The 13,297-nt window shown below is 42.2% G+C and overlaps 1 protein-coding gene across 2 annotated transcripts in view; it reads left to right on the forward strand.

Annotated features, from left to right (window-relative positions):
* LOC124410375 (alkaline phosphatase-like) overlaps positions 1 to 11,502 on the forward strand; it is a 98,337-nt gene extending 86,835 nt beyond the window's left edge. For both annotated transcript variants that reach the window (XM_046888678.1, XM_046888677.1), the window contains exons 4-9: positions 751 to 929; positions 1,866 to 2,073; positions 3,858 to 3,998; positions 5,210 to 5,404; positions 9,454 to 9,575; positions 11,023 to 11,502. In XM_046888678.1, coding sequence (XP_046744634.1) covers positions 751 to 929; positions 1,866 to 2,073; positions 3,858 to 3,998; positions 5,210 to 5,404; positions 9,454 to 9,575; positions 11,023 to 11,403 — 1,226 coding nt within the window. In that variant the 3' untranslated portion in view covers positions 11,404 to 11,502. The remainder of the gene's footprint in view (positions 1 to 750; positions 930 to 1,865; positions 2,074 to 3,857; positions 3,999 to 5,209; positions 5,405 to 9,453; positions 9,576 to 11,022) is intronic.
* The last annotated feature ends 1,795 nt before the right edge of the window (positions 11,503 to 13,297 follow it).

Here is a 13,297-nt window from a genome sequence, read left to right on the forward strand (position 1 = left end):
GAGAGAGAGAGAGAAAGAGAAAGAAAAGGGAGGGAGGGAGGGAATAAAGAGAGAAGAAAAAACCTAGAAACAGGACAACATTGTGCGGGATATATATCAGGGGAAATTGAGTCTCTTTGTTGGATGAAAATACGCTTCCTCGGGTCAGCTTCACCGCACGGTTATCAACGGTGACACTGTTTTTTTCTTTTCCTTTCTTTTTTTTGCGAAGGGTTCTTTTTTCCTCCTTTTGTTAATAATTGAATTCCACAGACTATGATGAACGCGATATAGCTAGACGTATGCATCGCGACCCTTCGACGAGAGAAATCAATTATTCTTTCTATACGCTTCGTAAATTTAATTATAAACCAAGCCACGAAAAAACTGCGTTGGATATAATATGCAAGCATTTTCATACGGAATTTCTGCTCTGTAGCGTATAACGCTGTGCACATCCTGCGTTTTATTATTCATCGATAAAATGATTATCTTTCACAACCACGAACGGCGCTTTTCGAAACGAATCTTCGCGGCTTGTGTTCAACATGAATTTCACCCCGTACAGTGAGCCGATTGTTTTCTTTACGTTCGACATTCGATCATTTCAAATTTCGCGCCTCGTGACACGCCGCTAACGATTGGCTGGAGCTATTTTGACGTCACGGATCCTCGAACGTGGCGCCGCCGTGCGGCTAAACGGCTTAGCGCGATAGAATCTTCGTTATAACGCTCCACGATTCCTCACCAATTTTATTCGTACTTTCGCAGGGAAATCAACCGGCGTAGTGACGACGACGAGAGTGACACACGCGACGCCAGCAGCGTTGTTCAGCCACGCATCTAGTCGCTACTGGGAGGATGACGGCAAGGTTCCACCGGCTGCGAGACGCTCCTGTAAGGACATTGCTCGACAGCTTCTCGAGGATGAGCCTGGCCGTAACATCAACGTAAGTTCGCTGCGTGGATATTGAGTTACTGTTCTACCCGCTTCATTTACTTTTATTTCTCTCACGAGACCCGAAACTGTGATCGAACGACGCTTGTATACCGAAATTACAAGAGGCCCACCGAACTCGCAGCTTGAGGCATGGATACGAGCGAAAGAATTGTGTTGGTAAAGCTCATACGTTTACGTTTACGTATTTAATTTTTAAAAGTAACTTAGTAGGTTTTAAATGATTTTTGCGTTGTCTTTAACTGTTACTTTTAAATTTCACATCCATTGAGCTTATCATCACATGCTTTTTGGTACTCTTAAAGTATTGTTTTTCCCAAGCGTACTTCGCACGATTAGGTTGTGTATGAAATCAAAAGTAACTTCGCATCGAAAGGAATAACCTACTTTCACATTAACTAGCTATATAAGAAAATTTCTCTACAGTTGACTAATTCGATTGAAAAAATTTATTGTAATACTACAGCAACTACTGTGACGTGGTTAAGCCCCAGTTTTGTCAATAAATTCATTGCAGATGTGAAAATCTGAAAACTCGAAGAAAGAAAATACCCTGAAAAAAAGTCCATCGATAAATCTAGATATCGCGTGCACGAGGGACGGTTGTCAGATATCACATTTCGCATACAACTAAATATATTATATAATGATAAATCCTCGCTGTGATACCAAGTATACGGGCATGGATCTGAAGGACTTTTCGCGCTGTCGAATGTATACCATACAAATTACCTGAAGCATGATATATTGATACGCATTATATTTCCTCGGTGGTACTTTTGAAAATCGACGTCAACCGCGTGAGTGATTGATCGATCCAAGAGCGGAGTAAAAACAGCAAAAAACAAACCGTACAAGACCTTTTGCCGCTGGACCACGAGCCCATATCGCAGCCTGTAGCTAACCTCGCGTGTGTTCTACTGTGCAGGTTCTCCTGGGCGGAGGCAGAAGGCACTTCGTACCCAAGGTTGCCATGGATCCCGAGGAACCTGACAAGGAGGGCCGCCGACTCGACGGCCGGAACCTGATTGAGGAATGGTCACGCGAGCGTCGCCTTCGCAACATCGAGGCCGAGTACGTGTGGAATAAGGAACAACTGGAGAACGTTGACCCTCGCAAGGTCAAGCACTTACTCGGTGAGTTGACATTTCAATTTCCCCCTCATACATTCTCCGGACTAGGAATGGTCCAGACAATTTTTGGAAACCCCAAAAATCTCGGGGGAATTTCACAGTCTGGAGAAGTCGGAGAATATTTCAGAGAAAGTAAATTCACGTCAGTTTAGTGCATAATTGAATGTTGTCAGCTCGTCCGAACAACTGGATAACGTGAAAGACGAACGTCGATGAGAGTTTGTGAAAGTCTCTTGAATACGATAAATCCAATAACCTCGATACATTCCGTGATCCAAATTGACAGAAAAACAGTTTATCGAATTCTGTCATCCCTTCAATAACCTATTAATCACCGGTCTTCAGGGTGCAAAGACAAAATATACGTAGATACCTACATTTGTAGTCAAACACACCGAGGCAGGCTAGGCAGTGGTTTGTGATTTACGAGAATAAGCCAGCCGGCTCGTCCGATTTAGTTGACCATTGCATCGCAGTCGTCGCCGCGTTGCGGTTGCTGGCTTCCAGTTACTGGGTGAAATTCCAGTTGGTACTGTGCATATCAACCCTCGGAAAAGTGATTGCGAGCGTTGCGCCAAATACGAAGAGTACGATGTGTATACCCTCCAGTGATGAGCATCGTGCTGCAGTCAGACAGGCAGGCAGCTGATTGCGAAACGCGGCTGCAAGTAGTGAGAGCCGTTTGCGGTCCGGCCGTATTTCGGTCGCAGATAGTCGCCGTCGAGTTTTCCGTCCATCAGGGACGTCGGACGAGCCATTGAGCTGTCAGTTTGGGTTGAATTTCCGGGCGTAGTTTTCAGCCGTTCAATAGCAACAACAATGACGACACCAACGAAACATCGACACCGTTTCCCGGTAGCTTCTGCAAGTGTATCGTCAGGCGTATATATAGTCTTGTACGATTAGACCGGAAACGGAAGTTACGGATACTAATGAACGTGCGCTATCGCGAGACCTGATACGTGCCGAGGACCCAGATGCGGGGCTTCCACGCCGGAAACTCCATGCAGTCTAACGAGCTTTCGCTTAGCCAACTTTTCACAGAGAAAATAGTGCAGTGGCGTATCAGAGGTACCTACCTACTCGCGCCTTAACCAACGATGCCCATCTCTACTTACACACGTTTCAATCTTGCTTAAATATACTGCGGCTTAACAGGAATACAAAGCTCCGTGATAATCCCTTCGCGATGGTCCCAACTCTGGGTGGCAACACCACCCTGCAACGCTCTTTGCGGTTATATTCTACACTGTTATTTTACCTGCTGAAATGAATTACTACCCTGCAGTATTTCATTCGCGACCGCCAACTCTCGCCCTTATTTCTCCTGACCTCACCACCCTCGCGTTCAATATACAGACAACTCTGTACAGACGTACCTGCGTAAACCATCGGCGTGAAAATCCGCCGGGTTAAATTCCCTCCGGGTGCAACTGTAGCGGTATTTATATGTACATACATCGAGTCATTCAAACACCAATGAAAGGGAGCCACGAAGGATTTTCCTCGTTAGCTAGACCTGCATGCGCTATGTTTCGAAAGCTCCGTATCAATGCGGAGTAAACTTGCGGTAAAGTATCAGCATTCTGTACCTTATAGTCGCGTTGAGCTTTCCAGAGTAGGTTTCCACCGAGCAGGTACATTCGACAAAGAGTTGAAACGCAGCTTGTTTTTTGTCGTCGGAATTGAATTGACTGAAAGATTTTTTTCATCTCCAGTGTCTTTCGCACGTTGTGCTTCGTTTTCCATGTCACAATTTATATGGGTTTTTTTTTTCTACTCTCCAGGTTTGTTCGCCTACTCGCACATGGATTTCGACGTCGATCGAAACACTAATGGTACGGGTGACCCGTCGCTAACTGAAATGACTTTGAAGGCGCTGCGTATACTGATGAAAAATCCAGAGGGATTCTTTCTGTTTGTCGAAGGTAAGCGAAGGGAAAAGGCTAGGCGGGGAGACGTTGCCTGTTACTCTAATTCGAGGGTGAAATTAAACGCGATTGTACAGTACTCGAGTACCGCACTTAACTATGTTTTATCAGGTTTAATTACGGTTATTGTATTAATCTTGTTGCCATTAGCGTACCGGTGGCATGTATTGTTACCTCATAGTCGGTGTAGAATATCTCGACAGCTGGATACAGACACGGAAAATACACGTTTCGCTAGTAAAAACACGGTCGAATGTCAGTGTTATCTTGATGTGAGGATTTAACGGCCATACGTTCCAGTAAAACGCTACAGAATAAAAACGATACTAAAATCAGAATTGGAGAAGTTAATTTCGAGTTGGTCTCGTTTTCTTTTTTATTTTTTGTTTTTTCTCTTCAAGAGAATCTCCGGTCAAAATTTAACAACGTAAGTAAACGAGTGAGAAACATCAATTCGAAATATTCAGTTGTTAATGACTTTTTTCATAGCACCGAAGTCATACCGTCAGTTCCATTTCAATAGATATTGCATATATTTGACTATCGTTGAATTTTATGAAAATCTCTTAAATGAAGCTGACATATAATGTATTTTAATAAAACTCAAGATTGGTAATTTCATTTATACCTGCAGTAATTTTTTTATGGAAAATGTTTGTGATAAGGAAAAAATTCAGCTCCAGCAATTTGTAGTATATCCTTTTATTTATACCAACAGAATTTGCTATTTAATTTCATAAAGTAGTACGAAAGACGCGACAGTTTCTTGGAATTTACTCTACTGGGAGTAATATTCCTGGTTTTTTCATATAAAATGTGTAGATTTACAATTGTTTTCGGTACGTGTGACAATGAGAGACAATTTTATGTATTCTTATATTACATTCACTCACATTGAATCTAACCAATCGCATTTAATTATTATAATATTAATAAAGTTACTTAATAAAGTCACATCGAAATATGCCTGGTGATCGGTATGCTGAAGCCATTACACATAATTATGATGAATTTATTTATGTTCATTGCTTACATCGAATCATATGTACTAAAAATTCATGCTTTATACATAATTTATTGACAATATATCGAGTGTTTTTCTATATCAAAAGGATCAAAGACACGATCACAGGTATAATTTCTGAGGGACTAAACGTTCTCGATCGACGTTTTCCGTCACGCTTATAAGTAATAATGATTTTGACAAGGTGGTAGGATCGATCACGCCCATCACTACAACAACGCTTATCGGGCCTTGGACGAGACTCTGGCGTTAGAGGAGGCAGTTCGGGCGGTCATGGACGAAGTTGATCTCTCAGAAACGCTCCTGCTGGTGACAGCGGACCACTCCCACGTACTGACTCTCGGAGGGTTGGCTACTCACCGGGGCAACCCGATCCTAGGTTAGTACACACGAGCCCCGATAGACTCTATCTGCTTTTCTATGGATACGTGCACGCCGCCCTGCCGTCGCCATAATTCAATGAGATTCAATCTGCTCGACATACGTGTATGTATACGGGGTGGTCTCCTATATATGCTGTATGCGGGGCTCCTCGAGGGTGGGAGTTCGCAGATCGCCTCTCGTCTCCGGTAAATCGAATCCCGGTCTTCACGTCGTAAATGTAAATAGAGGTTGCAAAATTTTTATCGTCATACGTATACACACCGTACGGGGTTCACCTCGTCCTGGGAACTACTTGGAGTGATATACAGAATTGCACCTCTGCTTGGTTCGGGCCAACTCTCGAGTCGCTGCACCAGGTCCAGACGTCCTCCAGTTCACTGCAAAACTATAAACCGGCGACGCGATGTTCCAACGTTCCACTTCTCTCCTCCCCCCTTTTCCTTCTTCTTCAATTTTATTTCATCACTTCACGTACGTACCGCGAACGAGTTTAAGGACGATACTCTTGGGCAAGGGAATCGCTCTCCCTTCAAATGCTGACCCCTTTGCCGAAGGGGTTCGAATTCATCTAACCACCGAAAAAAGAAAAAAAAATCAAATGAACGTTCGTCGGGGACGGGATCTCATTCAATTAGCCTCTTCTTCTACGATGCGCCAAAACAATTCACCGGCTTCCACTTCGACGACCATCTCACCGTTCAAGTGTGGATATCTTCGCCTCGGGTATACTATATGGGTATTTCCACTTCGGGGACGGTGAATTCGTTATACCTACTCCAGACTTTTGAGGAGCGACTTTGTGTGCTCTACCCACAGCGTTATGGGAAAATCCATTTTGAAGTTGGGGCACGTACAGAAGTTCCAACGATTCGCCTCGTCGAGTCGTCACGTTGAGCATACTTGGTGCTGGATAGATAGATAAATAGATATACCTATAGAGTTATACGTACACCTCCATGTTTCGTTGCCTTCAGTCTAACGCGCTGACTCGAAGCGAATTTTGCTCTAAAATTTTTTACTTTCTAATACCATTCGCGAGAAGACACTGGAAGGATTTAATCTACTTGATATATTTTCAAATGAACGGTATACTATTTTTTTACGAATTTCACCCATGCTTATTCCACGGAACTTTCTCAGTTGCCCAAGTTGATATTAAGTTTCACTTAGATTGACCGTTAATTAAGTAATTATCATTCACTTAATATGTAAATAATTTGTTAAATTATTTTAATTTATATTTTATCATATTCTTAACACATTTTTACCACAAGGTTTGATTTCACAAATTTTTCGCATAATCTCGAACGTTTTGGATAAGAATCGAAATTCAGATAGACGAATTGCTTTTGTAATGCAGTAATCAGCATACTGTCGGCAGATTCGGTGTTTCCAGAATAATTCATAATAGAAAATTGAATATAATACGAACGGTTTATACGAGTCGAGCACAATTCAATCCCCCTTCAATTCACGACGCCCGCGGAATAATGTTGGAAATTAATGCTTTCAGGGATATCGAACGCTTACCAATTCTAATTCTTTTCACTTACTCGTCAGTCAGTCAAGCGTTTTCGCCAATCGGGGATTCAATAACGCTTCGAATCCCGACGTCTGGATCAACGGGGATATCTTAGCTCGGCCATCACGAATAATTTCGTGTTCAATCTCGTCGAAAGTCTCAAAGAAGACGGAGAAAGAGATGGGCGGGGGAAGGAAGCAAACTTTCAAAGCGGAATCTCGGATCGAGGCCAACCAATCGATCAATTTGTCGAAACCCTTGGACGGACAATCACTTCGGCGGAAACTTCGACACTTCCAAGAATAGTTTCGGATCTCTATGCGTCGTGGAGACTCAGCGGGACCTTTGTCAAAGCATCAGTAGCCATTTGCATAATTGATTAACGTTTCCGTCGTTGCCCCTGTGCATGTCTAGTATAACCAGCAAACAACACCCAGCAGGAAGAGTCCTTTGAATCGGCGTACGTATAGCCTACAGCTTTGTCCGCTCGGAAGCGATTTTCGAACAGCATTCGTGGACTTTCAATTCATCTACCCGCCCCTGCAGTTCGAGGGATGCCGCGGATGCTTCCCAAGAGTGTCGATTCCATGCCGGGTCTTTAATCTTGTCATTGGACGAAGCAGAGCGTGAAATGACTTAATTAATCCAACCTGATACCCGCGACAACCGTCGTTTCACTCGGTGAGCTACCGTAAACCACCCTAAACACCGGAATGAACCAGGGGTGTGGGAATTAGTTCTGTTCGACTGTCTGCTTACTCACAGCAGGGGAGTAGCTCCTGGCTATTCGGTTATAAAATGGACTCCAGACCGGATGCTCGTACCAGTTTGTTGAGTAAAAAGTCCCGCCGGAAGAGAGAAATCCTGATCATTTTCACTCAGGTAGCACCATTCGCGGTTTATGCACACGCCGAACGTTTTCTTGCTCGAAACCCCGCAGCTTCCGTCGGGCTTTTTATCTCCTTGGGATCTTTCGTCTCGTTAATATTATAGGTATGTTTACCCCGCCTTTACGAGGGCCACGATATATGTGTGTTACATATACCGTCACAGGTTTGGGACGCGGTAACGAGCTGAACAAGGGTGCAGAAGAACTTGGACTTTCGCATTAACTCACGTACAACTAAAAGCGTTTAAATGTTGTTTCGAGTGTCAGATTTTCATGCAAATTCTCCGGCGCTTGGCTCCGCAGTGTTAAGAATAATGTCGCGAAATTACTTTCTCGTTAAAAACTTTCTTTGTTAGCCGTATATAATTAAACTTGACTCACTTTCTCTCCAACTTTCTATACCACGTATAACTGCATCTTCTCCGAAAGATATTTCGCCGTATCCAACGTAGTCCCTGCTTTCGGTAAATAATTTGTGCAAATTCTTTCACGCTCTTGTGTTCTGAAATTAACAATTCATTCAAGACCCGTTGTAATCACCAGGTTCATTCCGAAAGTGGTGAGGAACTTAATATTCCTTTTATTACCGCAACATGGTGCAAACGAGATAGTATAATCCAAGCTAGTTTCAATTCACGAACTAATCTCCACTCCCTGCAGCTGTTTTCGCGGTGGTGATTCAGACCGTATATCTCTGACACCAGTCCTCCACAATGTTTGTACTTAGTTGAGAGCTTGTCTTCGCGCAAGTACTCTCACTGAGTTTATTATTTACCTGTTCATACCAACACTCCTTGAATTATTGAGTCTGTAGTGAGATTTTACTGAGCTTGAGTACAAGCGCCAGGATAGCGAAGTGTAATGTCGTTAGGTAACCTGGCGCGTTAATTATCACCCTGAACCCATTAAGTTATATGGATCTGGGGATACCAATGCAAACAATTTGATTACGGTACTCTCTTCGAATTCTTAGCTTGTAATGCTCTCCAGAATCGTTAATAACTTGCTATGCGCCGTGCATCATCACTCGGCAAACCTCTTTATCACCAGAAATTCGCCGAGAGATTTTAAACGTTTGGAATTTCTTGATGAAATTTCGCTGTTATTTTTACATTCTTCACTTCGTACGATATTGAACGCGATTAAAAAAATCTCACGATTAATCCACCTTCCAGGGTATGAAACACCGGCAACCACTTCGTGGACAGCGTAATTCGCGAGGTTACTTTTCCTCACCTGCCTGAATAAAAGTTAGTGCAGACTACCCTATGTTGCTTCGTACTAAATCAAACCGCCATTTTTATCACGGAATCCTGTAATTCCCGCAGAGTAATTTCACATCGACGAAAGCCACGCGATTATTCTTCATCAGTGTGGAGAGATTTATGCAAAGCTAGGAGGACGTTGTGCCTGTACTACATGTCTGTGAATAAGTAGGTATTAGGTATTTATGATCGTAAATGCGTCGCTACTGTATCACCAACTCCTCTCAGCTATTAAATCTCGTTCGACTCGTCGTCACGCGATTCGATCCAATCCAATCCCTGCCACCGCGTATATTTTCATCTGAATTTTCTGATTTTGAAAGACGTCGTAACATCGGAGCTGATTATGACTCTGATCTGTTTCGCAGGTTCAGACAGCAAGGTATCGGACCTGGACGGGAAACCTTACACAACTCTTTTGTATAGCAACGGACCTGGGCACACCGAACCAAGATCGATTCTTCGAGAAGCTGGAAAGGATTCGATTCAGGTGAGAAAAACCACACGAACCTTTTCCTGGATCTATATCGGAACTCCCGAATTCCAATTCGCGACTTATGTTTACACTCTAGTTTTATCATACACTCGTTGACAATTTTTTTACGCCCAAAACAATCGGCAACGTAACGAACAATTGCTTTAATAGTTATTTATACATCGCCGAAAAAACATTCAACTAAATTAGTGCTGAATCTATAAAATCGTGGAGAAACTGTGGGGATGAACAATATGAGTAAGTCAAATAATCAGAAACGTAAAAAAGATGAGGCGAAGGAAACTTTGTGCAAGTTAGCAGAGTTTTATTTCGCAACAAGAACAGGCTGAAGAATTAAATAAATAACGACTTTTATAATTAGATACAGCACTCTTCAAGCGTGATATTGAATTTTCCGCCAGATGGTGGAATCGCGACAACTCATATTGCGTTCTTCATCCTTGTCGATATCGTGCCCGGTAAGGTTATTCTAAGTATTCTCTTGGCGTCACAGGAAGGTTCCTGGCGTCAAATACAATTGCAAATGAGATGCATAAGTACCTGTATAATAAAGCTATCAGAAATGACCTACTGGCAATTTAATTATTATATTGATGTTAGGTATACATTGGCGTAAAGTTTATGCCCCCGCATTATCAATGACGGCTTTGTAGCTTGATCACCCTTCCAGAATTTAAGTTATGTTTGAAATAAACTGTGCCTCCAAACCATAGCACAAGGCATCCTAAGTATTTAATGCAACATCAGAGTTTGAAGGCATCTTACTTTGCGTGTACGTACGGCGCGATACGCAGTGCAAGACTCAAGAGTCACGAAGAGAAATGGGGTAAAACTAGTCGAGAATCGTAAGTCTTGAAATACCCTCTGAAATGACTGAGCAACCCCCAAAACAGTATGCAATTCTCGGAAAATCAATTAAACTGCTCAAGTTACCTATTTTAACAGTCTGCTGACTTACTGGTGTATTTTTTCGGCCGTTAACCGTAAGATGTTATGCAGTCAATAAGTGGAAAAAGAGCTCTACACGTTGATTCGGAATCGAGAGGACCCCTTACTCTAAATCCCACGAGATGAAAATGGTATAAGTTGATACAGACGCTACAGATCGACGGAATCTTACAATAAAGCATTTTTCACGTTCCGACCACTACTGGGGATTAATTTTTCAAAACAGTCACCCGAAAGTGGTTTCGATGTGACTGTCACACGTCTGATTAATGATCTCTGAAAAAGTTGCCTCGGGATAGGCTATTATCGTTACTCAGTTGAATATCAGGTTGCTTCTCCGTAGGCGTCGATCTTTATTCGAAGCACCTTTCAATTCCAAGACATAGGATCTTATCCATTTTCGCCATTGTTACTCCACTTTACACCGCGAATCCAGCGGCAGTTGTTTCCAATGGCAATCAATCTACAGCTGATTCTTGAATTTTATTCGCAGACCGCCGGAGTACCGCGCGCCTGGGCGACCCATGGGGGTGAGGACGTCCCCGTTTTCGCTATCGGACCGTTGGCGACGACGTTGTTCTCCGGAAGCGTGGACCAGAGCTACATACCCCACGCGATATCGTACGCAGCCTGCTTCGCTCATCACGCCAGTCGGTGTGCCCGGGAATCTGCAGTAAACAACACGAGCAGCCCACAATTGAGCTGCCCTTCGGCCGAGCCGAACAGCGCTGCAATTTCCAGCGACGTGATGAACGACCAGGCGAGAAATCCGGCCTCGGGTTCGGCGGAGGTTCCCCAGGCTCTCCGCTTCTTCGTCATTTCACTTGTCATCTTCCTGCGGGCCGTTTTATCTCTTCAAATGCCACCGAGTTAATGTCCGAAAGTTATGGGAAGAGTGACGAACTTTTATAAATAGGCCAAAGAAAAAGAAGAAGGCCGGGAATTGGAGGCCCCTTCAAGCTTAGGTAAACGATCATCGTCGGATAGAGAATCACTGTGTGTGTGAATTCGACCGAGTGATATTTCGAGCAGGGTGGCGTGCAGTTCGGAGTTGAGAATCCGAAGCGTTTGTGAATATTTCCAAATATTTATGATATCCATACATGACTGTGATCCTGCGTTAAACGTTTTAAGAGCGATAAGCGTGGAATACGTACAAGGGAAACTAACCTAATTCATCGATTATATCTAATGTATAGGCAATATATAAATACGTATACGTATATTATACATACAATTTAAAATAATAAGAGTATTCATTTTTAACGAAAGTCAAAAAGTCGTCTTGACGCTCCGGGACCAATACAATGAGGCATTCAAGGCCGTTCATTCCCCGTTCAAAACTCTTGGAAATTTCGTGGAAATTTTCGCTGAATCGAAATGCTAGTCGACGAATTTACATTACAAGCTGGAACTATAACCGATAGTGTAGTTTTTAATAAAAATAGTAGTGTATTTGACTATAGAACGCGATCAATTATATGTTAAGTACGCCCGATTGCTTTTACGAAGATATACGCATTCCCCAAATGATATTCCATATGTTCACGACTTGAAGTCGCCTTGAGTATTGGCCCTTAGATAATGAAAACAGAGAGAAACCGTGACCAAACCAGAGCCAGTTTTTGAACAAAACATACGTCGATCTATTCTGTAAATAATTTTAGTATAGGAATGTGTATCACGGATGAGATTTATTATAAAATATGTATATATATGTCCTCATATATATATGAGGTATTCCATCCTAAGTGTGTAAGCCCAAGACCCTCACACTCTCGGATTTTTTTTTTTTTTTTTATATGATCGCATTGAGTCTAAAAGATACCCTCATATTTTTTTGAGATTTTTTCAAACATCCCTTATTTGAAAAAAAAAATTTCGAAAAAAACACCATTTTTTTTTAATCTGAAAAAATTCTCAAAAAAACGTGATAACGTATGAAACTTTTCAAGCTATCACCCGTAGTGGGCAGATTATTTTAAATGTGTTTTACGGCTCGATGCGATCATATAGAGAAAAATAAAAAAAATCCGAGAGGGTGAGGATCACAGGTTTACACACTTGGTATAGAATACCTCATATATATGTGTATATATATATGAATCTATATATATATATATGAATAAAGTATATGTATATGTATATACATATGTATATTACTGTTTCATAAAAAAACATCTTAATTATTTCGAGCATCTAATTATTTAAAATTGGTAATTATTTTCCGTGTACAGTAACTACATGTCCTTATAGTATCTGGAGAATCGACTCGATCGAGGAGACCAACAAACACGATCCATCCTTCTGCGGTGAATCGGGTGAAATAAATGCTGCAATAAATTCTTTCAGGCACTAGTCCGACGTAATTTTGCCAGAGAAATCGATTAAGCGCAGTCCCAATGCGGTGCGAGCAACACCTGTAAAGTTACAGCCGAAAAACTGCAGATTTTCATCGCCATTTCTCTGCTGCTGGTCCTACGCTGTTTTTCGTGTGTTTTCTGAGTTCCTGGGCGTCAAATTAGTCTAAAAAGCGTCATAATAATGGATTCCCAGACAAAAGATTTTTCGGTCAAAAAAAATCCAAGGCTAACCCCTTTGCATTTTTGGTGAAAATTTCGACGACTTTGAAAAGTGCTGCAATTAATTCTTTAGAACACTATTCCGACGTAATTTTGCGAGAGAAATCGATTGATCGCAGTCCCAATGCGCTGCGAGCAACACCTGTAAAGTTACAGCCGAAAAACTGCAGATTTTCATCGCCATTT

Source organism: Diprion similis, chromosome 9 (assembly GCF_021155765.1).
Source record: "Diprion similis isolate iyDipSimi1 chromosome 9, iyDipSimi1.1, whole genome shotgun sequence".
Classification (NCBI taxonomy): Eukaryota; Metazoa; Arthropoda; class Insecta; order Hymenoptera; family Diprionidae; genus Diprion; species Diprion similis.